This window comes from Leopardus geoffroyi, chromosome E3 (assembly GCF_018350155.1).
Source record: "Leopardus geoffroyi isolate Oge1 chromosome E3, O.geoffroyi_Oge1_pat1.0, whole genome shotgun sequence".
Lineage (NCBI taxonomy): Eukaryota > Metazoa > Chordata > Mammalia > Carnivora > Felidae > Leopardus > Leopardus geoffroyi.
This window is the reverse complement of record NC_059340.1, coordinates 40180299-40205197: the sequence shown is the minus strand read 5'-3', so window position 1 is coordinate 40205197 and position 24899 is coordinate 40180299. Positions and strand designations below refer to the sequence as shown.

At 62.6% G+C, this 24899-nt stretch overlaps 1 protein-coding gene across 19 annotated transcripts in view; it reads left to right on the top strand.

Annotated features, from left to right (window-relative positions):
• TSC2 (TSC complex subunit 2) overlaps positions 1 to 24899 on the top strand; it is a 35028-nt gene that overhangs the window by 3890 nt on the left and 6239 nt on the right. For 6 of the 19 annotated variants that reach the window (XM_045460640.1, XM_045460638.1, XM_045460636.1 and 3 more), the window contains exons 5-31: positions 271 to 415; positions 1405 to 1522; positions 1978 to 2026; positions 2397 to 2522; positions 2842 to 2915; positions 4200 to 4326; positions 5080 to 5223; positions 5855 to 5992; positions 6613 to 6716; positions 7686 to 7767; positions 8746 to 8901; positions 9313 to 9429; positions 12218 to 12340; positions 13310 to 13416; positions 13610 to 13760; positions 14957 to 15079; positions 15582 to 15716; positions 17041 to 17230; positions 18130 to 18223; positions 18620 to 18722; positions 18913 to 19007; positions 20175 to 20303; positions 21661 to 21825; positions 22019 to 22171; positions 22312 to 22424; positions 22899 to 23093; positions 24302 to 24505. In XM_045460640.1, coding sequence (XP_045316596.1) covers positions 271 to 415; positions 1405 to 1522; positions 1978 to 2026; positions 2397 to 2522; positions 2842 to 2915; positions 4200 to 4326; positions 5080 to 5223; positions 5855 to 5992; positions 6613 to 6716; positions 7686 to 7767; positions 8746 to 8901; positions 9313 to 9429; positions 12218 to 12340; positions 13310 to 13416; positions 13610 to 13760; positions 14957 to 15079; positions 15582 to 15716; positions 17041 to 17230; positions 18130 to 18223; positions 18620 to 18722; positions 18913 to 19007; positions 20175 to 20303; positions 21661 to 21825; positions 22019 to 22171; positions 22312 to 22424; positions 22899 to 23093; positions 24302 to 24505 — 3460 coding nt within the window. Of the gene's footprint in view, positions 1 to 270; positions 416 to 1404; positions 1523 to 1977; positions 2027 to 2396; positions 2523 to 2841; positions 2916 to 4199; positions 4327 to 5079; positions 5224 to 5854; positions 5993 to 6612; positions 6717 to 7685; positions 7768 to 8745; positions 8902 to 9312; positions 9430 to 12217; positions 12341 to 13309; positions 13417 to 13609; positions 13761 to 14956; positions 15080 to 15581; positions 15717 to 17040; positions 17231 to 18129; positions 18224 to 18619; positions 18723 to 18912; positions 19059 to 20174; positions 20304 to 21660; positions 21826 to 22018; positions 22172 to 22311; positions 22425 to 22898; positions 23094 to 24301; positions 24506 to 24899 lie in introns of all 19 variants that reach the window. The other 13 variants (XM_045460641.1, XM_045460639.1, XM_045460637.1 and 10 more) reach the window with 4 other exon arrangements.

Here is a 24899-nt window from a genome sequence, read left to right as displayed (position 1 = left end):
AGCCCCATGAGGGCCAGAACTGTATTGTCCCCTGCTGTGTGCCACCACCGTGCCCGGAGCTCGCACGCAGTAGGTGCTCTATACGCACACCTATCTGGAGCTGCTCCGATGTGCCCAGTGTGCCCCCTACAGTCGTTTCTGTGGGAAGGAGAGAGGGTCCCAGGGTCAGGAGTCCTGGAGCCCAGTGTACTTCCTGCACGGCCCACAGCTGCTCGGGAACCCCAGCTGGGGGTCCTGGCGGGACTGCTGACCTTGTGGTTTTACCTTCAGGGGGACCGCTTGGGCGTCCTCAGGGCCCTCTTCTTTAAGGTCATCAAGGATTACCCCTCTAACGAAGATCTCCACGAAAGACTGGAAGTTTTCAAGGCCCTCACAGACAATGGGAGACACATCACATATTTGGAAGAAGAACTGGGTGGGTGCCGTGTCGGGTGTGAGGTTTCTCTGGCATTGGGGATCAAATTTGATCCGGGTTGCTGCAGGGCTGCTGAGGCCGAGAGCGAGTGCTGCAGTTTACAGGGATGGCCTGCAGAGGGCGCGGTACTGCGAGGTTCCGCTCAACTGTGTGCAACCTAGATCAGCTGCCCATCTCCCGGGGAGCCTGTTAGAGATGCACAGTCCTGGGCTTCACTCCAGCCCCTCTGGCTCAGAATCCCTGGAGAGTGAGGCCTTTTAGCGGGGCAGCAGGTGGTCTGAGTGTTCTGTAGGGAGAGTGTGCTGCTGACCCAGCATCAGTCTGTTTTATTAGAGTGCCCTAATTTCTGGGTTTCTGGGGCGCTGGGGCCATCTCGCCATGTCTTCTTCCTGGTCCTCTGCTCTGGGCCTGACCTCCTAGCCCTGTCCTTGGCTGGCCTTCCTCTCTTGTCCTGATGGGGTGATGTTTCTCTGGGACTTGAGGTTTCTTATCACTGCTGTGGAGAGAAGAGGAAGGACAAGTCAGTCTGACTCGGGGCCAGAGATGGGCCTCAGCTGTCAGTTGGTCCCCAGGACAGGTGCTGACTTGAAGCCTGTCCTCAGGTTTTCTGAGGTTATTTGGCCAGTGGTCAAGAGTGGCTTTTTGTCTCTGTTGAGAGGTACTCGGGGAGGGGGAGGGGGCCAGGAATTGGCCTCCTGGATGCGTGCTTGGTGATGCTCCCAAGCCCCGCATCCCGGGCTCTGAGCATCAAATGCACAAACTCTGCTACTGCCTCTCAGCCTAGATGCCCTCAGTGCATCGTGGGGGCTGGCAAATTCCCGGGTCCGTAACATGCTGACCTGTTGGGCTCCAGCGAGCCTCTGTCGGCTCCGTGCACGGCGTCTTGTCGCACGGGGGCCAGGGCTGCGGTTGGCTGCAGTGAGAGGGACTGGGGTGTCTTCCCGGGGAGGAGGGGAGTGGGCAGTACATTGTCCTCCCCTTCCCCCCAGCTGGGTTTGTGCTGCAGTGGATGGACATCGGCCTGTCCTCAGAGTTCCTTCTGGTGCTTGTGAACTTGGTCAAATTCAACAGCTGTTACCTGGATGAATACATCGCATCAATGGTCCAGTAAGAACAGTTCCGATAACGTTCCTCCGACCGCAGTCCTGCCGCCTCGGGCTTTTATTTTAGCTCTGTGTTGGGAATAAAGCTGTTGAAGTCAGCAAACGAGGGGAGAGGTTGGAGTAGCCACAGACACCTTCTACCTCAGTTGGTAAAACGATAGCATTTTCTCTTTTACGGACGAGTAACGTTGCCCGATGTTTCTTGACTATAAGTTTTGGTATCATTTCTTTCGAAACACTCTGTGAAATTCGTGAGGGCACGGGTGGGGTCTTGTTGGTCTGTATGTCCAGCCCTGAGCAGTGGCTGGCACAGAGCGGGCACCTGTCAGTGGGTGAGCGGAGCCCTAAGGGGGATGAGTCCTTCCTACAAGGGGGACTTGTAGAGTCACCAGAAAGTGAGACAGAGCCACGCAGCTTCTGGGAAACGTCCCTTCACTGACTTGGCATTTCTTCCAACAGCATGATCTGCCTGCTGTGTGTCCAGACTGTGTCCTCTGTGGACATAGAGGTCAGTAGCTGGTCCTGCCAGGGACGGTTCTTCTCCCTCTCCTTCCTGGCAGGCCAGCTGGCATAGTGCTTGACAGCATAAGCTTTGGGGTCAAGGCCTGCACTGCCCCTCGCTGGTCGTGTGGCTCTGGGCTGGCTATAGTAGGAAGCACGATTGGTTGGATGATCTCCGCCGTGGGGGTCATGGTTGAGGGTGGGATGACCCACAGTGACGGGTGACACTCGTCACTCTTGTTCTAAGAAGGCCGCTTTGGCAGTGGGGAGGTGTGATAGTCACTGACTAGACGAGGGTGGGGAGGAGGCTGAGGGTGTTCCCCCTGCAGGTGAGGGGTGGGGCAGGGCCGACGTGACCCCTCTCTCCACCCCGTCAGGTCTCTCTGCAGGTGCTGGACGCCGTCGTCTGCTACAACTGTCTGCCGGCTGAGAGCCTGCCCCTGTTCATCGTCACTCTCTGTCGTACCGTCAACGTCAAGGAGCTCTGTGAGCCTTGCTGGAAGGTGGGGGTCTTAGCTGTTGTTCTGGACAGTTCTTTCCTGGATGGATAGGACAAGACCCATCTCTCTGGTGAATGGCCATCTGAGTCTCAGGTGGCCAGACCGTGCCCTGGGGAGGGGAATCCAGTAGCGTTTTCCCAGGCGGTTGAGCTGAGGTCAGGGTTTTGGGGGCATTTTGGAAGCTGCTGCCTCTGTTTGGGAGGCGATGGTGGAGGGCCAGCCGGACCTGGGGGGCTCCAGAACAGTGGCTGCGTGAGGCTGGCCCACGGGGCCCGGGGCTCCTATCTGCCAGTCTCTAATGATGGTGTGCTCTGTTTCCCAGCTGATGCGTAATCTCCTGGGCACCCACCTGGGTCACAGTGCCATCTACAACATGTGCCGCATCATGGAGGACAGGCGAGTGTGGGCAGGGCCCTGGGGGGACCGGTGAGAGCGAGGCGGCTTGGTCCGCGGCCACAGAGCCGCCTTGGGGAGGCTGGCTGTGCTGGGTCCTGCCTAGCAGAGGCTCCCAGGGAGCTTCCCTGTCCCTCTGGTGCCTGCTCCAGAAGCTTGCACTAAAGCCAGAGCTTATGTCTCCCGTGCCTGGTCCCTGTCCTCTCTTCTGCTGGAAAGTCAGAGCATCCAGAACTGAACCCGTATCTACCACCCCCCCTTCGGGCCTCCTCCGGGGAGGCTGCCTCACTGCTGATCCTGGTACAAGGCCCTTGCCCTCACCTCCCACAGCCAGGCTGTCACAGGTGTCTCCCCATCTAGGGCCTCCGCCCCTCTGCCCCCCACTCTCCCCACTGGCCTCCTGTACCCTCTCATGACCTCTTGGAGTCCCTTCCTCCGCACAGCAACTCCATGCCCTTCTCCCAGCACCATGGGACTGTGGCACCATTTGCTCGGAGCCAGGGTGGCTCCCACTGCTCTGGGGATAAGAACGAAACCCCCCGTGAAGGGTAGGGCCTGGGTGGCCTGCCTTGCTTCAGCCCGTGGGCCTCTCGCCTGTCCTCGATCTTCTCCCAGCCGCCCGAGGCCTCGGCACATGCCGCCGCCTCTTGCTGGCGTGACCTTGGCCGAGCTTCTGCATGTGTTTTGATGTAGCATGGTCCTTGGTTTCCTGACCGCCTGAGCCAGTTTTGTTCTTTTTTTTTTTTTTTTTTAATTTTTTTCAACATTTATTCATCTTTGAGAGACAGAGACAGAGTGAGTGGAGGAGTAGTAGATAGACACAGAATCTGAAGCAGGCTCCAGCACTGAGCTGTCAGCATAGAGCCCGATGCGGGGCTCAAACTCATGGACTGCGAGATCATGACCTGAGCTGATGTCGGATGCTTAACCGGCTGAGCCACCCAGGCGCCCCTGAGCCGGTTTTGTTCTGTCCCGTGACTTCCCCTCTTAGCTGTCATTTGAGCTAGAAACTTGGCATTTCCTTCTGTGGTTCTCTGGTTCGCACGTGTGCCTCTTAAACCTTCGGCAGCCGGAGGCTGGGGACTTTCTCTCACCTTCGTGCCCTGGCGTCTGGCAAGTGTGGGGCGAATGCATCGCTTAGGACGTTGAATCTGGTTGTTGGCTACTGGCCTGTGTTCCCTGCCCGCCACCTCTTGGCCAGCTTTGCTTCTGGCCCGTGAGAGCAGGGGCCTCGGGGAGGCCGCCTGGGCTCCGCTGACCTCTGCTCTCTCTGCGGAACGCTTTCAGAGCCTACATGGAAGACGCCCCGCTGCTGAGAGGGGCCGTGTTCTTCGTGGGCATGGCTCTCTGGGGGGCGCACCGACTCTACTCGCTCAAGAACTCCCCGACCTCCGTGCTGCCGTCGTTTTACGAGGTACGGTGGTCTCTGTGTGCAGGGAGCAGGGTCGGGGACTCCACAGTCACAGGCCGGGCACAGGCCCATTCGAGGTGGGTCCTACTGCAGGGGCTGAGGTGCCGTTTGCAGCTTGGGGACGAGATTCAGGACCACTGGAAGGTTTTATCTTCAAGCACACCTTGTATCTTACGAGCTTTATCTTCTGTCAATTAGCATCAGAACCGAGGAAGATTCCCCCTGGTTGGTGGTTTTGTGTCATCAGGCGCTCATCTCACTCTTGCTGTAGCACAAGGCCAGCGAAGTAGCTCGCTGCCACGGTGCTGACAGTGTTCAGAGCGCTTGCCATGCACGTTGTCACACAGCCGTCACGGCCCCTGGTGAGCTGGGGCCGTCACACCATCCTCTTAGCCGCCGCGTCGTGTCCAGGCTCACGCTCCCTCTGCCGAGCTGCTCTTCCCGCCGTGCCTCTGCCTCCCGCGGCGTGGAAGGTGCGGTCCCTGCACAGCGCCTGTCCCAGGGTGGCTTTCACATTCTGCTAGGCTGGCGAGCCAGTGGCCCAGAATTTGTAGTGAATGGTCTGGCTGAGTCCAGCCCTTTGGAGCCGGTGTAGAAAATGCTTGCAAGCTCCTAAGATCCTCTTTCTGTGGCCGTGACAGAAGTGTGGGGAGCGAGTCCCCCTAAAGCCTCTTAAGCTAGGTTTGGAGGGCCGTGTGAAGGGGGGCTCCCTATGCATGAGCAGGCAGAGGCTGACCGCCAGGTCTCTTGTTCCAGGCCATGACCTGTCCGAACGAGGTGGTGTCCTATGAAATCGTCCTGTCTGTCACCAGACTCATCAAGAAGTACCGGAGGGAGCTCCAGGCTGTGACGTGGGATATCCTGCTGGACATCATCGAACGTCTGCTGCAGCAGCTCCAGGTGAGGCGGCGGGATGGCCGGCGGCCCAGGGCGGACCGCGACCGGGTGCTGGCCGGCCACAGGGCCCTTCCCAGCTGGCTGTGGATCCTCGGGTGCGGCAGGCTCACCTCACCGGGGGACGGCCCCCCGTGCGTTTTGCTTCCCTCCCCCCAAGCCTGCTGAGGCCACACTGATGGTTCTCCGTGGTGTCATCTGGCCGCCCACTGAGGATGGCTGGTTTTGCCAAAGCTGCTCCATGGTTTGGAGCAGGAATATGCGGGCGAGCAAGGGGGCAGGCTGGTGTTGATCCAGACAGTAACACAGCAGATTCCCTTCGTGGCCCGTAAGTGGCTCCCCAGAGCATTCAGCACGCCGCCCGTGACTTTAGCGTAGCCTTGGAGGAAGCGTTGGCCACATCAGGAGGGGGCAATGCTGGCGGCACGGGAGCCGCAGAAGAGACGAGGCTGTGTCCGGTGTGGCCTTAGGGCTGGGTCTCCTGGGGGACTAGGGTGGGTGGTGTGCCGGCGGCCAGGCCGGCGGGCGGAGGACTGGAGCTCGGCAGCGACTGGACTCTCGTCCCTCAGGGCTTGGCTGCTGGGCCAGACCCGTGGAGCGGAAGTCACTTCTGTGTGACTGCACTTTGGCGTTTCAGAGCCTGGACAGCCCGGAGCTCAGAGCCATCGTCCATGACCTGCTGACCACAGTGGAGGAGCTGTGTGACCAGAATGAGTTCCACGGCTCGCACGAGAGATACTTCGAGCTCGTCGAGAGATGTGCAGACCAGAGGCCGGTGAGACCTCTTCTCCCTCAACTGGGCAGGGCCTTGGTGCTTGGGCAGAAGGCTGGTTTAGGTCAGGCTTCTGGGGGAGAAGTGGGACCCCTCAGCTCTGGGGGCCATGGCCCTGCGGGTCTGAAACCAGTTTCCTTGAGTTTGAGATAAAGGGCTAGCAGGCTCCTGCTTTTCTGGGGTCTGTGCTCCAGCAGGGAAGTTTGCTGGGGCATCAGCAAGCCGAGCGAGCGTGGGTCTGTTAGAGTCGGTGCTAGCCTAACCATCAGCTTCCTCCCACCTGTCTGGAGGAAGGTGCTGGCCAGCTCCAGGGACACCTGCTGCTTGGTGCGTCTGCCCCCGGGCCACAGGCTTTGTTGGCACCAGAAACGCACAGCCTGATGCCAAGGCTTTGATGTGGGTTTTTAAATGAATTTTCACTACTGCCATTAGAGCCTTTGTTGTGTAGACTTCCCACCTTGGGCCTCTGAGTGGCTGGCGTCCCTGAGGAGATATGCCCCCCCAGGCCAGCAGCACGGGCCGTATGTGTGTGTGTGTGTGTGTGCGCGCGCCCGCCTACATGTAGGAAACCCTCCTCGAGGGCAGAGCGGCTCCTTAATGCCAGCTGTTTCTTATTTTGACAGGAGTCGTCCCTCCTAAACTTAATAACCTACAGGGCTCAGTCCATCCATCCGGCAAAGGACGGCTGGATTCACAACCTGCAGTTACTGATGGAGAGATTCTTCCGGTAGGGAGCCTTTGGAGGCCTGTGTCTGTGCTCGGGGCCCAGTCTGGCACATAGGGAGTCCGGGCTTTCCTTTTTCCCTTTTTTCTTTTTTTCATTTCTTAACGTTTGTGAGAGAGAGCACGCATGCGCGCGAGTGTAAGTGGAGGGGCAGAGAGAGAGAGACAGAACCCCAAGCTGGCTCCGTGCTGTCAGCGCAAAGCCCGATACAGGGCTCCAGCTCACAAACCGTGAGGTCGTGACCTGAGCTGAAGTCAAGAGTCTGACGTTTAACTGACTGAACCACCCAGGCGCCCTCCTTTCTCAGTCTTGAAAGGACTAGTTCTCCCTGTGCAGGAAAAGGTTTGTTTTCCAGTAGGACAGAGTCCTCTGAGGCCCCTGCACTTAATTTCTTCCTGTCGAGTGGTTGTGTAAAAAGACACTCTCTCCAAGGGCTGAGCTCTCTGCCCCTTTGCCCAGTGTTGGGTCTAAATGTCGAGAAGCTGGGCCCTGTGCAGGGTCTACCCTGCTGCAGAGGTGCGTGGTTCTGGGGGCTGGGGCCCAGGGGCAGCCCTCAGACTCGGGCTGCAGGTGAGCTAGGGCCTGGTGGAGGCTGAGGCTGGCAGCCGTGCCTCCCCCCACCTCTAGCAGCTGTGTTCCCCCCCACCCACCTCTCGCAGCCGTGCTCCCCCGCCCCACCCACCTCTAGCAGCCGTACTCCCCCGCCCCACCCACCTCTAGCAGCCGTGCTCCCCCGCCCCACCCACCTCTAGCAGCCGTGCTCCCCCGCCCCACCCACCTCTAGCAGCCGTGCTCCCCCGCCCCACCCACCTCTAGCAGTCGTGCTCCCCCGCCCCACCCACCTCTAGCAGCCGTGCTCCCCCGCCCCACCCACCTCTAGCAGCCGTGCTCCCCCCCCATCGCCGCCTCTAGCAGCCGTGCTCCCTCGCCCCCTGCCCACCACCACCTCTAGCCGCTGTGTCCTGCCCCCAGGAACGAATCCCGCAGTGCTGTGCGCATCAAGGTGCTCGACGTCCTGTCCTTTGTGCTGCTCATCAACAGGCAGTTCTATGAGGTACGAGTTCTGGTGGGGGTGGGACTCCGGGATCAGTGGGCTCGAGGTGCGTTTGTGAGCTGCGCGGGCACTGCGGGTCTCCTGGGTGTGCCCTGGACTGTGTAGCAGGCTTTCTTAAGTCCACATTTGCTCCTTTGTTACTTCTCGCGTCCTTCTGTTGTCCGGAGCCCCCTGCCTGGCCTGTGCTGAGCCTAGAGACCAGTGAGGGGCCCTGACTCCATTCCCGCCCGCAGGGATCTCGCCCCAGTAGTCACCTAAAACACAAAGATTCTGGACACGGTCTTGCGTGAGGACGTTTTCTTTTTGCTTCGGTGTCACCCTCTCTAATCCCAGCTTGACCTCGGTGGCTCCAGGCCCTGCCTGTGTCTCCACTGCCAGTTTTTTCCCTCTGGCCCATCATGTACTTGGTCTGTGGCCAGAGTCCATCTGTCCTTCAGAGACATCCGTGTGCCCCTGCCCTTGTTCCCCTGCCTGTGTCCCCTTTCCTCCAGGAGGCGCACTTCAGGCTTTGCCCCTGTCCCTTAGCCAGCATTCCTGTCATTGCCCGTGTTCCCAGCACCTGTCCGCCCTCTGCTACCCTCTTAACTTTCCCTTTGTCTGCATCTCTGTCCCTTGGAACCCAGTTCAGTGCTGCCTCTTCCAGGAAGGCCCTCTGGGTTCTCTGCTCCCTCATGTCAGGGTCGGTCTTGTCCTGCTCTCTGTTGCTGTGGTGCTTTGTACCTGCGGCCGTGAAAGCTCTTGTGGCCGGTTATCGAGGACTCTGTGATGTCAGGAATGAGGTCTTCCTACCCCAGGGCTCGCATGCAGGGGGCCCTCCGCCTAGGACTGTTCTGAACCGTGACGGTGAATGTCAGGAGTAGCCAGGACGCTCGCTGCTGCATCACACCTGGGCCTGGGCCCGGCCACGCAGAGCATCCCTCAGGTGCCGCCACGCCTCTGCCGCACGTGGCTCACGTGTGCCCACTTGTGCCGCCACAGGAGGAGCTGATCAGCTCGGTGGTCATCTCTCAGCTCTCCCACATCCCGGAGGACAAAGACCCCCAAGTCCGGAAACTGGCCACCCAGTTGCTGGTGGACCTGGCCGAAGGCTGTCACACCCACCACTTCAACAGCCTGCTGGACATTGTGGAGAAGGTGAGAGCCCCTCCGGCGGGTACCTGGGCCGCCAGAGGGACCCCTCTTTGTGGCAAAGCCCTGCAGGCGGCACTAGGCTCTGGGCTCTCTGCCCCCATTCTCCCCAGGGCGATCGGTGCGCCTTGCAGGCAGGGCTCCTCCCACGGCAGGGATGGGCAGCGCTGGAGACCTCGCCGGGCCTGCATCTGGGGCTCCTGGGGGGGGCGGCCGGGAAGCAGGCTTCGGCCCAGTACTGCTGCACAGCCAGCGCGTTTTTCTTTTAATGCTGAAATACGTTGCAGTTTCTGAACGGTCGGTCCCTCAGGTGTGTGAAATGCAGCTTTTGAGAAACAGGAGAAAGCATCAGGTCTGATGGTTGCTGCCGGAGGGAGGCCTGAACCGCGAAGGTGAGCACACGTGTTCTCTCTAAAGGTGATGGCCCGCTCCCTTTCCACACCCCCTGAGCTGGAGGAAAGAGATGTGGTGGCATATTCAGCCTCCTTAGAGGATGTGAAGACTGCCGTCTTGGGGCTCCTGGTGATCCTTCAGGTGGGCCTCTGCTCTTCTGGGAGGTTGCGGCGGCCAGCCGCCTGTCGGGATGCGTCTCCTGGGACCCCGGGCACCCCCCTGGGGGCCGCAGAGGGCAAACTGGCAGTGACCCAGACCCCTCCGGTCGTGGGGTGCGGGGCTCCCGAGAGCTGTGGGGAGGGGTGGACAGGGTCGGCCAGAGCAGTCTGTGCGGAGATGCCCCTGAGTCAGTGCCGGGACTGTCCCCTCAGCTCTCACCGCAGGCCCGCCATCGACGCTGGCCCCGTGGGCGCTGGGGTTCTTTGAACAGCTTTGTTGAGATGTAAGTCATAAACCACGTAACTCATCCACTTAAAGTGTGAGGTTTGGTGGCTTTTTTCAGTATCTTCAGAGTTGTGTGGGCATCACTACGGTTTTAGAACATCCTCGTTCCCCAGAAGGAACTCTGCACCCGTTAGCCACCCCCTCCCCCCCCCCCCCCCCCAGCACCCCTGCCCCTGGCAGCCCCTGGTTCGCTTTCTGTCCTGTGGGTCTGCCTGTTCTGGACGTTTCGCAGAAATGGAATCCCACACCACGAGCTCCTGTGGCTCCTCCCCGTGGCGGCAGGCGTCCATGCCTGCTCCTCTCACGTCCAGGGCTCGTAGTCGTGCCGGTGTGCCTTGCCTGCGTCGTCTTTGTCGCTCGAGAGACACGGGTTCTTTCCACCCTTGGAGTCTCGTGAATCACCCTGCTGTGAACACTCCTGTACAAGTTGCGGTGTGGACATAGGTTTCCGTCTCTCTGGGGCTCCCACCTAGCAGAGGGATCCTGGGTCAGACGGTAACTCTGTGCTTTGTTTGAGGAGCCGCCAGCCTGCCTTCCTCCGGGCTCGCTCCGTTAGACCTTCCCGGGAGCGGGTGTGAGGTTCTGCTTCGTCCACATCCTCCCCGGCACTCCTCTTCTGCTTTTCTTGAGTGTAGCCGTGCGGGTGCCTGGGAAGTGCTACCTTGTTGTGGCTTGACCTGCTTTCCCCTGATGCCTGTGACGAGCGGCCTTTCATGTGCCCATCGGTCACTGGTGTCACTTTGGGCACAAGCGTGTGCACATCTTCTGCTCGCTGTTTAACTGGGTCTTTGCCTTTTCGTTGAATCGCGAGAGCACTTTGCACGCTGTGAACAGGAGTTGGTTGCCAGTTAGAGGGTCGGCACGTACTCTTTCCCTCAGTTGTAGCAGCATGTCCTCGCCCTCCTGTGGCGTGGCTGTCCCCCCGTGTCCCTGAGGGTCGCTGGGGCCGTGGCCTCCCCCCTTCACGCCCCAGACAACCTCCGCCTGGGCCCTGCCGTCCGTCTCAAAGCACCACAGTGTGTGTGGAGGTTACTTGCCGGTGTCAGTATTCCGTGAAGCAGAGTGTTCGAGTCAGTTGCCTCGGAAACTTGCAGTTCATGAGCTGTTCAAGGGCGTGGCAGTTTCCCATAGGGCTTACCCGTGACGACGCTGTGGTGTGCCAGCGTGAACTGGGGGAGGAAAGCCGGGCAGCCCATCCCCGGTGCCCCTTCAGGGGGGGCCCAGCTCTCCTGACCGCTGTGACGTGTGAGGGAGCATGCTGGGCTGAGGGGCCTGTGGCCTGAGCGCCCCCAGGTCCCTGCCGCAGAGACGTGAGAGAGGCCATCTGTTACCCTCACCTGGGACCCCAGCCCTGGAGACCTGAGGGTGGGGCCACAGAGCCAAGCTGTTTCCTAGTTGTGGCAAAGTCTGGGGCCAGGCCGTTTTTGTTTTCTTTTTATGTAATTAAAAAGTCATCCATGGGGCGCTTGGGCGGCTCCATCGGTTAAGCGTCCGACTTCGGCTCAGGTCATGATCTCATGGCTTGTGACTTCGGGCCCCGTGTCAGGCTCTGTGCTGACAGCTCAGAGCCTGGAGCCTGCTTCGGATTCTGTGTCTGTCTCTCACTCTGCCCCTTCCCCGCTTATGCTCTGTATTTCTCTCTCTCTTAAGAGTAAACGGTAAAAAACAGCTTGATAAGTCATTTATGCGTTCACTTAAACAGTATACACACAGCAGAGAGTTAGATTGTCTCTCTTTCCTGCAGAACGGGCAGGCAGCCGTCCGTCCTCTTCTGTCCTCTCTGGACCTGCCCCTGTGTTGTCAGCGTTGTGTCCGGCTCCCTCCCTCCCCCCACCTTGTTTTGTTAATGAGTTGTCTTTAAAAAGAATAGCAGTGACACATGTTTTAAGCCCTCACTGTTCTCTTCAAGAGTACCACGGACCACAGAGGGGTCCCTGCTGCCCCTGGGCGGCCCATGCCACCCCGAAGCCCCCCACACCAAAGTCTCACCTGGCCTCTCCCAGGCTCACCTATCAGGGAGGTGGGGCAGGAAGGGGGCTACAGTGGGATGACAGCCCGGTGGCCGGTGAGTGGGCCCCCTTACCCTCCTCGAGCACCCCGGGGCCTCACGCCTGGTCTGTCCACTTTCCTGGTGGCAGAGAGAACGTGCTTCCAGCCCACGGGGGTCTTGTCACCCATGTTGCCGAGTGGTGGGCCATTGGACAGATTTTCCTGATTTATTAGGAGAGTTCCCATTGAGGGCGTGAACGTGTCGTTGTTCCTGATTTTTTCCCCATAACTGAGAGTGTGCACATGTGGAGTGTCCATGGGATGAAGTCCCTGGACTGGAATTAGTGGCTTGAAGGGTCTGTGCCTTCCAGGGAATGGCAGACCCCTCCCAGTTACTTGGGGAGGGCTTGTCCTGGTTCCTGGGCACGAGGGTGCTGGCCGCATGGCTGCATTTCAGCCTGCTGCCTTCCGAGCGAGCGGCGTGCTCTCTCTGCAGACCAAGCTGTACGCCTTGCCTGCCAGCCACGCGGTGCGTGTGTACGAGACCCTCGTCAGCCACCTGCAGCTCCACTACAAGCACGGCTATACCCTGCCCATCGCCAGTAGCATCCGGCTGCAGGTAGGAGGGCCAGCCGGCTGTCGGTGGCCGTAGTGGAGCAAGCTGCGCCTCAGGGCTGCCCACGGTCCCTTCCTGGGGACCTCCTGGTGACATCGGGGACCTCACTCCGGGGAGGTGGCAGGTGGTCCCAGGAGGGGACTTTGGCGGACCGTTCCATCCTTAGCACCGGCTGGGGCTGCAGCCTCCCCAGTAGCTGCTGCCCCTCCCTTTGCCTGCAGTGCGTGTGCCTCTGCGTGTGCAAGTCTGAGCCCTCCCGTGGCCTCAGGTGTGGGCAGAGAAAGGGGACTGCACTGTCTTTCAGGGTGGCACGCAGCCACAGCCTGGTCTCTGCTGGGGCTGTGGAGTCTCTGGGGGGCCGGGCGCGGGTGGGACTGGGCGGGGCTGTAGGGCGCAGGGGCGGGGCTACGGATTGGGCTGGGTGGAGGGGCGGGGCTGGAGGGCGGGGTGGGGCGGGGCCAGGTGTGGAGGGTCGCTGCTGCTGAGAGAGCTGGCAGGACTGACTGCTCTGAGGGCACCGCTGAGCAGAGGCCTCTGGGACAGAAACGCTGGTCCCTTCTAGAGCATCCACGTGTCAGGCAGCCCCCTGTCATTTGGGCAGCCCAGTTAAGTGACCTGTTGTTCATTGGAGGAAGTGACAGCACCCGAGCAGGGTTCTGGTTTTTTGGCACCCTGGGCTGCGTGGTGCTGCTCACCCGGCATGTGAGATGCCCTTTCCCTCTGTCGCTGGGGCGGGCCCCGCTGTGCCTGGCATGAGGCCACGGTGTTGTCCCTGCCGTGGGGAGGGCGCACCTCCGCGGGCTCTGAGGGAGAAGGTAGGGACGCCTGCGTCTCGGCCCCGGTGCCTCTTTGTGCACAGTGCAGTCGGGGCGCGTTGGCTGTTTGCGGGAATGGCCCTTTCTGAGATGCCTGGGTGCCAGTGGACGGCCCGGCGTCGTCCCTGCCTTGTTGGACCTTGCTTTCTCTCTGCAGGCCTTTGACTTCCTGCTGCTGCTGAGGGCGGACTCCCTGCACCGCCTCGGCCTGCCCAGCAAGGACGGGGCTGTGAGGTTCAGCCCCTACTGCGTCTGCGACTCCACGTGCGTGTCAGCCCTGCTTCTCCAGTTCCGGGCCGTGGCGTCCACCGCCGTCTGCCCTGGGGTGGCCCTGGGTCTGTGCGAGTGTCCAGAGCCGTCCTGACGACAGTGTGGGGCGGGGCCGGGGGCCAGCACCTGTCCTGACCCCGTGGAGTGGGGGCTTCGGCCTCAGGGCTCCTGCCACTTGTCTCCACAGGGAGCCAGAGAGAGGCTCTGAGAAGAAGGCCGGCGGCCCCCTGTCGCCTCCCACCGGGCCGTCCGGCCCAGCACCTGCCGGTCCCGCTGTGCGGCTTGGCTCCCTGCCCTACTCCCTGCTCTTCCGGGTCCTGCTGCAGTGCTTAAAGCAGGTGGGGTGGCTGGTTCCTCAGCTGAGCCAGGGCACACCGAGCGGTGGTTGGTGCCGCCCACGGGGCATGGTGCCTGTCTCTGTAGCGGCGACCTTGGTAGGTTCACCCCAAGGTCACAGTGGGGAGCATCCGCCGTGCGCAGCCATCACCCGGGGCTGGGCACAGAACCGAGGAGACCTTCCTGCCTCTGGGCGACGGTTGTGGTATGATGTGGGGGCAGGTAGGCAGATAGCCGGGATCGCGGGACTGGTGTGCCTCAGCAGGAGACTGGGGTGCACTGAGCCCCGGTTGGGGGCACCTGGAGGGGCAGGTGAGAGGTTCCAGTGGCAGGAGTCAGCCGAGCCTGCAGGCAGGGTAGGTGCAGTTCTGGCGGCAGGAGGCAAAGCTGGGGCCGTGACACGGAAGGGGAGGGGCAGAGGCCTATTCCCATACAGGGTCCGGGGAGAGGTGACGTGGCTAGCAATGTGGCACAGCGGGGCTGGGAAGCCTGCGGGGGCTTCGGTGAGCCCTTGAAGGCCACGGGCAGGGAAGCGGCTTCCCTGGGGGCGCTGGGCGTTGGCACTAATGGCTGCCGTCGGACACTTCCTGTGAGAGTCTCGAGGCCTCTGAGTCACAGGTGGGATCTGGGGAGCAGCTCTCTGGTTTGGTGGCCACTGAGCTTACGGGTGGCGGCCTCTGGAAGTTGCAGGGGGCTACGACCATGTTTTCCCGTTGCCGTGTGCCCAGGTGGATTTGGGTCCTAGAGTGTGTGTGTGGGCTTGTAGATTGTTCAGGAATGCTTGCTCCCTTCTCTTTGAGCTAGTACACGAGCTTTTTCCTTGCTGCATGTTCACTGTGCTCCGGGTGGGCGTCAGTCAGCATGCCGTGGGCGCCGTGCCCTGGACGGGCAGCCTGTGGGTCACCGGGTACACGGGGAGGGGGTCAGGTGTGGGGAGTCCCGGGGCCGGCTCAGAAGGGAGAGGCGGTAGGGGCCGTGCACCGGGCCTCCCGCTCAGCCTGGCCTCGGGAGGGCGGCCGCCATCATGCCGGGGTGAACTTTCTCGGAGGGGCACGTGCTTCTCGGGCTGCGGGCACAGAGGGCGTCCAGAGGTCACGCAGCTCAGACTGCCCAGCTCAGACTGCGCTTCAGGCCCTGAGCCGCGTCTTGTGTCTGCAGGGCCCAGATGGTCCCCGCTGAGCGGCCCTTTTTCCTGCAGGAGACGGACTGGAAGGTGCTGAAGCTTGTTCTCGGCAAGCTGCCCGAGTCCCTGCGCTTCAAGGTCCTCATCTTCACGTCCCCGTGCAGCGTCGACCAGCTGTCTTCCGCCCTCTGCTCCATGGTAACGTCACCACCCACACCGGGGCTGCAGCCGGTGCCTTCCTCCCAAGGACCGTGAGGCCCCGGGAGGTCAACCGTGGAAGCCCGAGAGGGCGGTCTCCCCCAGAGACAGACCCCTGCGTGCAGCGCACATCGCGCGTGGGGCCCTGTCCTTTCCCAGCTCAGGGGCCAGAAAATCGGAGGCCTCACTGAAGGGCTTGTGAGCCAGATGTGGTATTTTGAGTCCTTCCGCCGTCTTCCTCACCCCTCACCGGGGCTCCTGTGACACGCTCATCCCCTCTCCGACTGTCCGTAGCACACCAGCGTGGGCGCCCCCTGCTGCACACTTCTGGGAAAAGGCAGACCCTTGGCCAGAAAAGGAAATGGGAGAGCCCCCACCCCCTGGGCTCACGAGGCCTCCTTGCACCGGACCTGCATTCTCACGGGCTCCCCCGCACCCTCGGCCCCCGAGCAGTCTGCCTGGCTATCCGCCCGGGCCTCACATGGGGGGCCTTGGTCTTTAGCTTTCAGGTCCCAGAACTCTGGAGCGGCTCCGAGGCACCCCGGAAGGTTTCTCCAGGACAGACCTGCACCTGGCTGTGGTTCCTGTGCTGACGGCGTTAATCTCTTACCATAACTATTTGGACAAAGCCAGACAGGTACCGGGTGGGGGAGGGACAGGTGAGCTCGTGGTGCCGGCATTGGAAAGCCTGGGTCCCAGGATGTTTGCTCTAGCCGCACGGGCCGGACGTTTTTCTCATGATCCGGGTGGCTGCTCGGCCGGGAGCTGGCCTTGCTTTCCCCGTGGCCGCCGGACCCCTGCTGGCGCGGCGCTCCTGCGTTCCCTTCCGGGTGGTGTGGGCTTAATGCGGTGTCGACTGTCGACCCCACGTGCAGCAGCATTTTTTCTCTCTGCGGAGCCCCGCCTGCTTGTCCCACCCTGGCTTCAGGACAAGCGCTGAGCCACTTGGCAGAGCTGGACCTGTTTTGAGAGGCCAGGCAACAGGGTCCGGGACGCCGGACTTCTGTCTGCCTCCACGTCTGTCGTCAGGTGCAGAAGCACACGGCAGCAGTCCTCCCCTTTGTTCCCCGCTGCTGGGCACAAGGCCCGTGCTGCCATCACATTGGCTATCTCGGTTAAAGTCCCGATGCTTCGCGGTCACTCTGCCTTCGTTGACGAGGGAACTGAAGTCTTAGGTCGGGTGGTCTGCTCACGGTGACAGCTGGCAAGGAGTGGGGCCTCGACTAGCCTCGGGCCGCTCTGAGCCGGCATTCCTGGTCGTGGCAAGGACGGGAGCTCACGCTCCCCGTCTCCTCCCTCCCTCCCTCCCTCCCTGACTGCACCGTCTCCTATGTGGCTCGGCCTGGTTCGTCCTGGCTGTGCCCTGTTGGGCAGCAGGCCATGCCGGGGTGAAGGTTTCCCGAGAACCCTTGAGGCCCAGGGCGTTCCTGGCGGGTGGGGCTGGCTTCAGGAAATCGAAATCCTCCACGGGGCCCTGAGCTACCGGGTGGTTTGGCCTGAGGCTGTGGCTTGAGCGGGAGCTGCCTCCTGCTGGGTACTGGCTGCCCGGAGCTGTGTGGGCCTCTGCCCGTCTTGCTGCGTCGGGCGGAACCTCCCCCCGTAATAAGGTTCCGTGACCGGGGGGCTAACGGGCCCAGCGTGTCCCAGCTCCGGGGTTGGCTGAGGAGCCGGGGCGGGGAGCGTCGCCTGCCGGCGTTGGCCGGTCGGAGGTGCCAGGAAAGGCCTGACCAGAGCTGCCCTGCTGTCCCTTCGCCTCGGGTGGGTCCACCTCCTGGCCCTGTGCTGCTTATGTGCTTAAGGACCTGGGATGAGGCGCTTCACCTTCCTAAGCCTTGGTCTCCCCCTCTGTAGAACGTTCTGGAGTGGGGTGAGGGGAGAGAAACCTGTGTGTGGGCAGGGGCAGGGGTGCGGAGGGCCGGCCTGTGGCGGGCTGGGTCTGAGGCACCCGTGCTGCCCCGCAGCGGGAGATGGTGTACTGCCTGGAGCAAGGCCTGATCTACCGCTGTGCCAGCCAGTGTGTGGTGGCCCTGGCCGTGTGCAGCGTCGAAATGCCCGACATCATCATCAAGGCGCTGCCTGTCTTGGTCGTGAAGCTTACACACATTTCGGCCACAGCCAGCATGGCCATTCCACTCCTCGAATTCCTGTCAAGTAAGCATCCGCCTGCATGCTTGTCGTTGTGTGTGTGTGTGGGGGGGGGGGGGGGGGGGCCGGGGGGGGCCGGGGGGGGGGGGGGGGGCGGGGGACTCTTGGGTTTGGGGCTGCAATGTACCCAGAATAACCTGTGTTGACTTCTCTGAGCTCATTTTGCTCTCTCTCTTGGGACATAGGTTAGTGCGCGGTCTCCATGGAGCACCTGGGCTGTGCCATGCTCTGTTGCCTCAGGGCCTTTGCACTTCCTACACCCAAGCCTTAACTGCTTTCCTTCCTGGCCTTCGAGTGGCTGGCTCCATTCTCATCCTCTGTCTTAGCTTCAATGGCATTGAAGCCTCTGTGTTGCCCGACATGGGTCCCTGCACTTGGCCTGGCTCTCGGCATCCTCTTTATTCCCCTCAGGGCACACACCCTGCGTGTGAGCTCTGCCGAGGGGCTTTGCTGATTCGCCTCTCAGACTGCGACTTCCAGGAGCTCGGGCTGCCTCACTCCCCCCTTCGTTCCCAGTACTCTAGCGCTGTCTGGCCCTCAGCAGGGTGGGGGACGGGAGCAGAGCAGGCCACCAGCACTTCTGTAAAGGGCCACGTGTTGGCCTTTGCTGTGCATTCTTTTGGTTCGTAGCTTTTAAAAACATAAAAGCCGTTTTTAGTTCACAGGTCATGCAGACGCAGGCCGCTGGCTTTGGCCCGGGGACCGTGGGTTTCTGGCCCTTGGAATAGAAAGCTGAGGGTCGAGGGAAGGTCACGCTCAAGGAGGCTGCGAGCTTCACTCCTTTGCAGCCCTCTTCAGTCAGGGTGGCCGCGCCGGCTTTTGGAAGTAGCACAGGACCCTGGGGACACCGGGTGTGGGCCTGCCTTGGCCCAGGCCCCCTCACCGGCCGTGTCCCTGTCCCGCAGCTCTGGCCAGGCTGCCTCACCTCTACAGGAACTTTGCCGCTGAGCAGTACGCGAGTGTGTTTGCCATCTCCCTGCCGTACACCAACCCCTCCAAGTAAGTGCCGGTCACGTCCCTCCCTGTGACCTGGGCCAGCCCGCGGCTCCTTGGAGCAGACAGCGTGCTGGTCTTTTTTTAGACAAAAGTATTTTAAGAGACAGTACGTGCCAGGGAGCAGGGGAGGGGCAGAGAGAGAGGAAGAGAGAGAATCCCAAGCAGGCTCCACGCTGCCAGTGTAGACCGATGCGGGGCTCGAACTCGCGAACTGCGAGATGACGACCTGAACTGAAATCAAGAGTCGGACGCTTAACCGACTGAGCCACCCAGGTGCCCCTGCGTGCTGGTCTCAGTCCTAGGACGGGCCTGTGGCCTCTGGGCCCCCCTTCTGTGCTCGGCTTGGCACATCAGCCTCGGGGGCCTGGACCGGGCCAAACCGCTTGTCTTCCTCCTCAGGTTTAATCAGTACATCGTGTGCCTGGCCCATCACGTCATAGCCATGTGGTTCATTAGATGCCGTCTGCCTTTTCGGAAGGATTTTGTTCCTTATATCACTAAGGTAGGCCGGAGGAGCTCAAACTCCTTGCAGGGTGGGACCTGCTTTGCTCCTGGCTGCAGTGGGGTGACGGTCAGGGGAGAGGGAGGTGGGCGTCGTCGGGTGTTGTGCTCACCATGTCCCAGGCCTGCAGAGGGAGGAGACATGGGGGTCAGTCCCCCTGGCCTGCAGCTCAGCTCTGTTCCACTGCCAGGGCCTACGCTCCAATGTCCTCCTGTCTTTTGACGACACCCCGGAGAAGGACAGCTTCAGAGCGCGGAGCACCAGTCTCAACGAGAGGCCCAAGAGGTGCGGGCCTGCGGAGGGCGTGCCCAGTGTCTGTGGAGGGCACGGGCCGGGGTGGGTCGGCGAGCGTGGCCTGTGTGACCGGCACGGTGGGGTCTGGGCTGACCTGTTGCCGCTGGGCTGTCTAGCGGAAAGGGAACGTGGCCGAGGGGATGCCCCGTGCGGGCCGTGCTGGGCCCCAGGGGTCCCGGCGTCAGGTAGGGCAGGGCCTGCGATGCTGCTAACGCCCGCATCTAGCTGCAGCGGCCGGCGCCGTGGCCTGCAGCCAGTCCCGGCCACGGAGCACCGAGGGCGGACTTGCCGACGGGATCAGGGTGCCAGCTGTAGGGCGTCTGGGTGGCCCGGCTCCACCCAGTGAGCCGAGGGCTGCGACAGGGCAGCTGTGGCTCCCGGGAAGCCGAGTACCTGGGCCCGGGTGAGGAGGAGCTCCAGGGCCCTGTAGTCAGCCTGGCCTCGGGCCGCGGTCCCCCTTCCTCCTGAGCTTGCTGTCCAGCCTGCTGCCAGTCAGGGGACACGCTCCCCTGTCCCGTCACAGCCGCTTTTGCCAAAGCCGAGAGCCGTGCTAGGCTTTGTCTCGTCTGCACCTCACCGGAACGGCGACTCCTCTTTCTGCCCCCGCCTTCTGCCCCAGCTTTTCAGTTCTCCCCTGGGGGGGTGGGAGGGGGGGAGTACGGCATTTTCCAGAATGACCAGGTCATCGTGACTTAAAGTTAAAAGCTGGCTTCTGAAGCCCGGGTCGCCGGGGGCCCGGGACCTCGAACTAAGAACCGGCCTCTTTGAGTGGTGACCTGTGGGGGCTCCGCGCTCCCTGCTCCCCGAGCTGGGTGGTGCCGGCCGCAGGGCTGAGGTGGGGGGGACGCCTGGTCAGCGCAGCCTGGAATCTGCCGTGCGGAGCACTCCATACACGTTTAATTTGCACTAATGTTCTTTGTTTTGGTACCGTGACTTTTTCTCAGTTATGTTTACAAGATGTATTTTCATGCGTTTTTGTTTTCTGTTTCTTCCCCCTGCTAACTGGCCTCTGGCATGGTTTTTTGTTCATCTCACCCGCGGGCTGTCCATCCTGACCCCGTGGCCTGTGACCTTTCCTTCTCATCCCTCCAATGGCTTGCTCTCCCCTCCCGGGAGCTGGGCTCTCTGGGGCTTGGGCCTTCCTTCCTCACCTGGTAGTTTGAGGATAGCCAGACCCCCCAAACAAGGCTTGAATAACTCCCCACCCGTGAGAGAATTCCAGGAGAGCTCTGCAGCCGACGCCTTCCGGTGCCGCAGCATCAGTGTGTCTGAACATGTGGTCCGCAGGTAGTGGGCTTCTTCGGGTGGGGGGCTCAGACCCTGCAGCTTGGCCCGTGCGGCGGCACTGCAGGCGGGAGCGCCCGGGTGGCGGTGCATGGGGCGCTTGCATGACCTCGTCGCCTGGCCGGAGCTGGAGGAGCAGGAGACAGAGGCCCGTCCTGCCCAGCCCAGCCCAGCCCTCGGTCCCGGGGAGCCTGGTGGTGAGGGTTGGGAAGGTTGCATTCTGTCCCCGAGCCTCATCCCAGCACGGGCTGGCTGCAGGCCTCCTCGGAGGCTGGCCTGGGAGCCCAAAGCAGGGAGGGCGGTAGCTCTGAGGAAACCAGGCACCCGGTGGCAGCTGCCCACAGGCCTGTCCCCGGAGGCGAGGGGCCTCTGCGTATGAAAGCAGCGCCCACGGGGGACGGGGGAGCATGCTCCTGGGATTGGCTTTCGTATCCTCTCAGGTGGACTTTGTTCTTGAGCTTTCTCTTAGTAAAGGTCCGCTTTCTGGGGCGGCTGAAAGGGCGCGGGGGGCTTTGAGTGGGGCAGCGGGGGTGGGGGCCGGGCTGGTGAGGTCAGAACCCTTGAGGGGCGTGGCCTCGCTCACTTCTCCCTGCTGTGTCTGAGTGCGGGTGTGGGCCCCTGGGGGTCGCTGCTCCCGCCAGGCGCCGGCCGTGCTAGGCTGCGCTGAGCTGCGGGATGGGGGTGGTCTCCTCCCCAAGGAAGCCCCTTCGGGCCCAGGAGACCCACTTCCTAGGAGCCTGGCTTGGGCTCCAGCCTCAGGCTGGCCTCTGCTGAGTGTGGTTTGGGGGGCTGGGGGTGGGGCAGCGAGGCTCTCCGCTCTTTTCTAGCACAGTCTCTATCACAAGCAGAACGTGGCAAAGGGGCTTTGAAAAATTGGCATCAGAATTAAGCCCACATAAGCCCCTTCTGGTCACGGGGTGCGTGCGGAGCTGGGGCGGCCTGAGTTCAGGGTGAAGAGCTGCACACGAAGCCCAGACCCTCCCCGTCATCGGGAGGTGGCCCCGTGGGCAGAATGCAATCTTTGTGTGTGTGTGTGTGTGTGTGTGTGTGTGTGTGTGTGTGTGTGTGTGTGTGGTCTTCGTGTCTCTGCATGACTAAAGGGCTCTGCCACAAAGCCGTCCCCTAACTCCTGCGCTTCGGTGAGGGGATGTCGGTCTCTGGTGTCTCCCGTGAGGCCTTGCCCTCCTCTCTCTGGGAGGATGTGTCGGCGCGGTCTGCCGCGCCGCGGCTCCACTGGCCGTGCGCCCCGGTGGGGCGTTTGTGGGCGCGGCCCCCCAGCAAATGCATGCCTCCAGCTCTGGCCCCCGGGGGGAGAGGAGGGGCCGGTCGGCCCCTGACCTCGCTGGGCCCCTCCCTTCAGCAGGATCCAGACGTCCCTCACGAGTGCCAGCTTGGGGTCTGCGGACGAGAACTCAATGGCCCAGGCTGACGACAACTTGAAAAATCTCCACCTGGAGCTCACGGAGACTTGTCTGGACATGATGGCCAGATACGTGTTCTCCAACTTCACGGCGGTCCCCAAGAGGTACAGGCTGGGAGGGAGGCACAGCACCGCGCTCTCTTCTTCTGTGACTGTAATGGGTCAGAGTGGCGGTGGCGGGTGAGTCGTGCGGGGCTCCTTCCTGCAGGCGGCCCTCAGTCGGAAGCGCCTTTGGAACCACGACGCCTGTCCAGAGCCCACTGGGCAAGGTGTTGGCCGATGCCCCTCTGCTTTTCAGGTCCCCTGTAGGGGAGTTCCTCTTGGCTGGTGGCAGGACCAAGACCTGGCTGGTTGGAAACAAGCTCGTCACTGTGACGACGAGCGTGGGGACCGGGACCCGGTCACTGCTGGGCTTGGACTCAGGAGAGCTGCAGGGCAGCCCAGAGCTGAGGTGACCGCACCTTCCAGCCCCTGCCTATCGGGCCGTGACCCTGGCGGTCCCGAGCCCAGGCTGGGGTGGCTCGGTTGCACGCCGGCCTGGAGCCTGTGAGGCATCTCGGTCACGCTCGGCACGGACCCTTCCGTCCTCAGCTCTGACCCCGGTGCGCACGTGAGGCAGACAAAGGAGGCGCCTGCCAAGTTGGAGTCCCAGGCTGGGCAGCAGGTGTGCCGTGGGGCCCGGGACCGCGTCCGCTCCATGTCTGGTGAGCCTGTGCCCCTCCCTGCCTCCTCGGGGCTTCTGTGGGTGCACGCACTCGCGAACACTGCCGGGGTGTTGTTTCCGCGAGCCCTCGTCACGGGGTGTGGCAGGCGGTGCGCCTCTTGCACCACTCTGGCCCGCGGGCCCTTGTCGCCGAGGGTCCGTTTCTCATGGCTTGTGTTTCCTGTGAACCCTCGGCAGTCCCTGTCCTCAGCTCAGCTCACCCCTGTAGCTTTCTTTTGCTGCAGCCAGAACGAGCCACGGTCCGACGGTGGGGGCAGGTGGGGCAGGTGCTGGGGCCCCTTCCTCCTGCCCTGGGCCCACTGAGGCTGACACCCAGAGAGGGCTGAGCTGCCTCTGGTTGCTGGCCTGGGGCTCCGTGGCCAGCAGGGCCCTGGGTGGAACAGCCAGTTCTGAGCCGGCGGCTCTGCGTCGGGCAGGTGGGGGTCACCAGCCCTCCTGTCCTCCCCTTCCCCAGGGGGCCACGGCCTTCGTGTTGGTGCCTTGGATGCTCCAGCCACCCACTGCCCAGGCGCACAGACCACACCAGCCAGTACGTCCGAGAGGGCCTCGGCTGCCGCCCAGCTCCCGGCGCAGGAGAAGACGAGCCTGGCGGCCTACGTACCCCTGCTGACCCAGGGCTGGGCGGAGATCTTGGTCCGGAGGCCCACGGGTACTGACGGGTCTGCCCTTGGCACGCCTGGGCCTCGGTCAGCACACACAGTGGCTGCGGGACCATTAGCCACGAGGGTCTTAGGTACACAGGAGGGGCAGGCAGGCTGGGCCGAGGGAGCTTCTGCTCCGTGACGCCCACACGGTGAGCGGTGAGGGGGATCCACAGGCCTGAGTGGGGAGGGCCTGCGCTAGTCCGCTCGGGCCTCCCTGACAGAGTGCCCCGGAGCGGGCAGGTTCAGCAACAGAAAGGTATTTTCTCCTGCTCCCAGGGGCTGTTAAGTCCCAGGTGAGGGTGCCAACCGGGCTGGATCCTGTTGAGGCCTCTCTTCCCGGGGTGCACACGCGTGTGTCTTCCCTCGTGTTCTCGCGTGGTCGTCCCTCTGTGCGGGTGTGTGTCCCCTGGTGAGGACTCTGTGGATTAGGGACCACCCGGGAGATTGGGTTTTCCCTTACCGTGGTGCTTTCCGAGGTGCTGGAGGTGAGGACTTCCGCACAGGAATTTTGCGGCACACGATTCAGCCTGTAATGGGTATCTGAGGTTAAAGGAAGCCAAGGCCCGGGGCCTGGGGTCCGCTTAGGGCGCAGCGTGGCGAGTGGTGACTGGGGAGGACGAGGCGCCCGGTCCTGGGGAGCCTCCTGGGCAGGCAGTAAGGCTGTGGGCCCTGGGTCCTCTTGGGGAGCCAGCACGGGGGAGGCCAGAGACTGGATGAGAAGGCCCAGGAAGGGCCGGAGGAGGTGGGTCAGGGTTGAGGGAGATGCTCTCAATGTGAGGACGCTCGGTGTGGAGGGCAGCGTCAAAGCGTTGGCCCGTGGGCCTTGTGGGGAGAGGGAGCCCAGAAAGCCCCCAGCTCTGCCCCATCCAAGCTTTTCGGTGATGTGTGTTCTTTGCGGTGCCTCTGCCGGGCCTGACGGTGTGAGAGCTGACCTGGGGTGGAGAGTGGTATGAGCTGAGGCCCTCCTGTGCGTCTGTGAGGCGGGCGACCACCGGACTGGGGCTACTCCTGACCTGCGGGTCTGGCGGTGTGGGGGTGGAGCGTCGGGGCCAGCCAGGGGCCTGCCTTTGCTAGAGCCTTCCCCCCCTTCCCCATCGCTCCCTGGTTGAGCACAGGGAGCTCTGCCCACCCCGGGCATGTGCCCTTGAGGGTGGGGATGGCCGGTGGCGGTGTCGGGCCCGCGGCCTGAGGGGTGCTGCCTGCCCCTCCGCAGGGAACACCAGCTGGCTGATGAGCCTGGAGAACCCCCTCAGCCCCTTCTCCTCGGACATCAACAACATGCCCCTGCAGGAGCTGTCCAACGCCCTCATGGCCGCCGAGCGCTTCAAGGAGCGTCGTGACACGGCCCTGTACAAGTCACTTTCGGTGCCGGCGGCCGGCTCTGCCAAGCCCCCTCCGCCCCCACGTTCTAACACAGGTGGGTACCCATCCCGCCCGACCTGGCCGTGCTGTCTGGAGGCAGCGTCGCTCCCCTGCGCCGCGGGTCGCGCCCACAGCGGGGGTCCCGGAGCTTTCCTCGCCACCGCCACAGCCTGACGTGGGAGCAGGGCCCCTTCCCACTAAAGGGACCCTCTTCCCGAGGCGGGCGGTAGCTGTGCGGGGGCGGGCACGGCAGAGCCCCCGCAAAGCCTTTGCCCTGCGCTCTCCTCGGAGCGCCCGTGGCCGGGGCTCTAGGCGGTAGCCGCGCTTCTGCTCGGGTGTGGGTGTGGATGCGCCGAGCACACAGTCTGCACCTGCCTGCGCTCGTGCCCGTGCCCAGCCTGCTGCTGCGGAGCTTCCGGGCCACCGTCTGGCCTTCCCTGTGGCCGCAG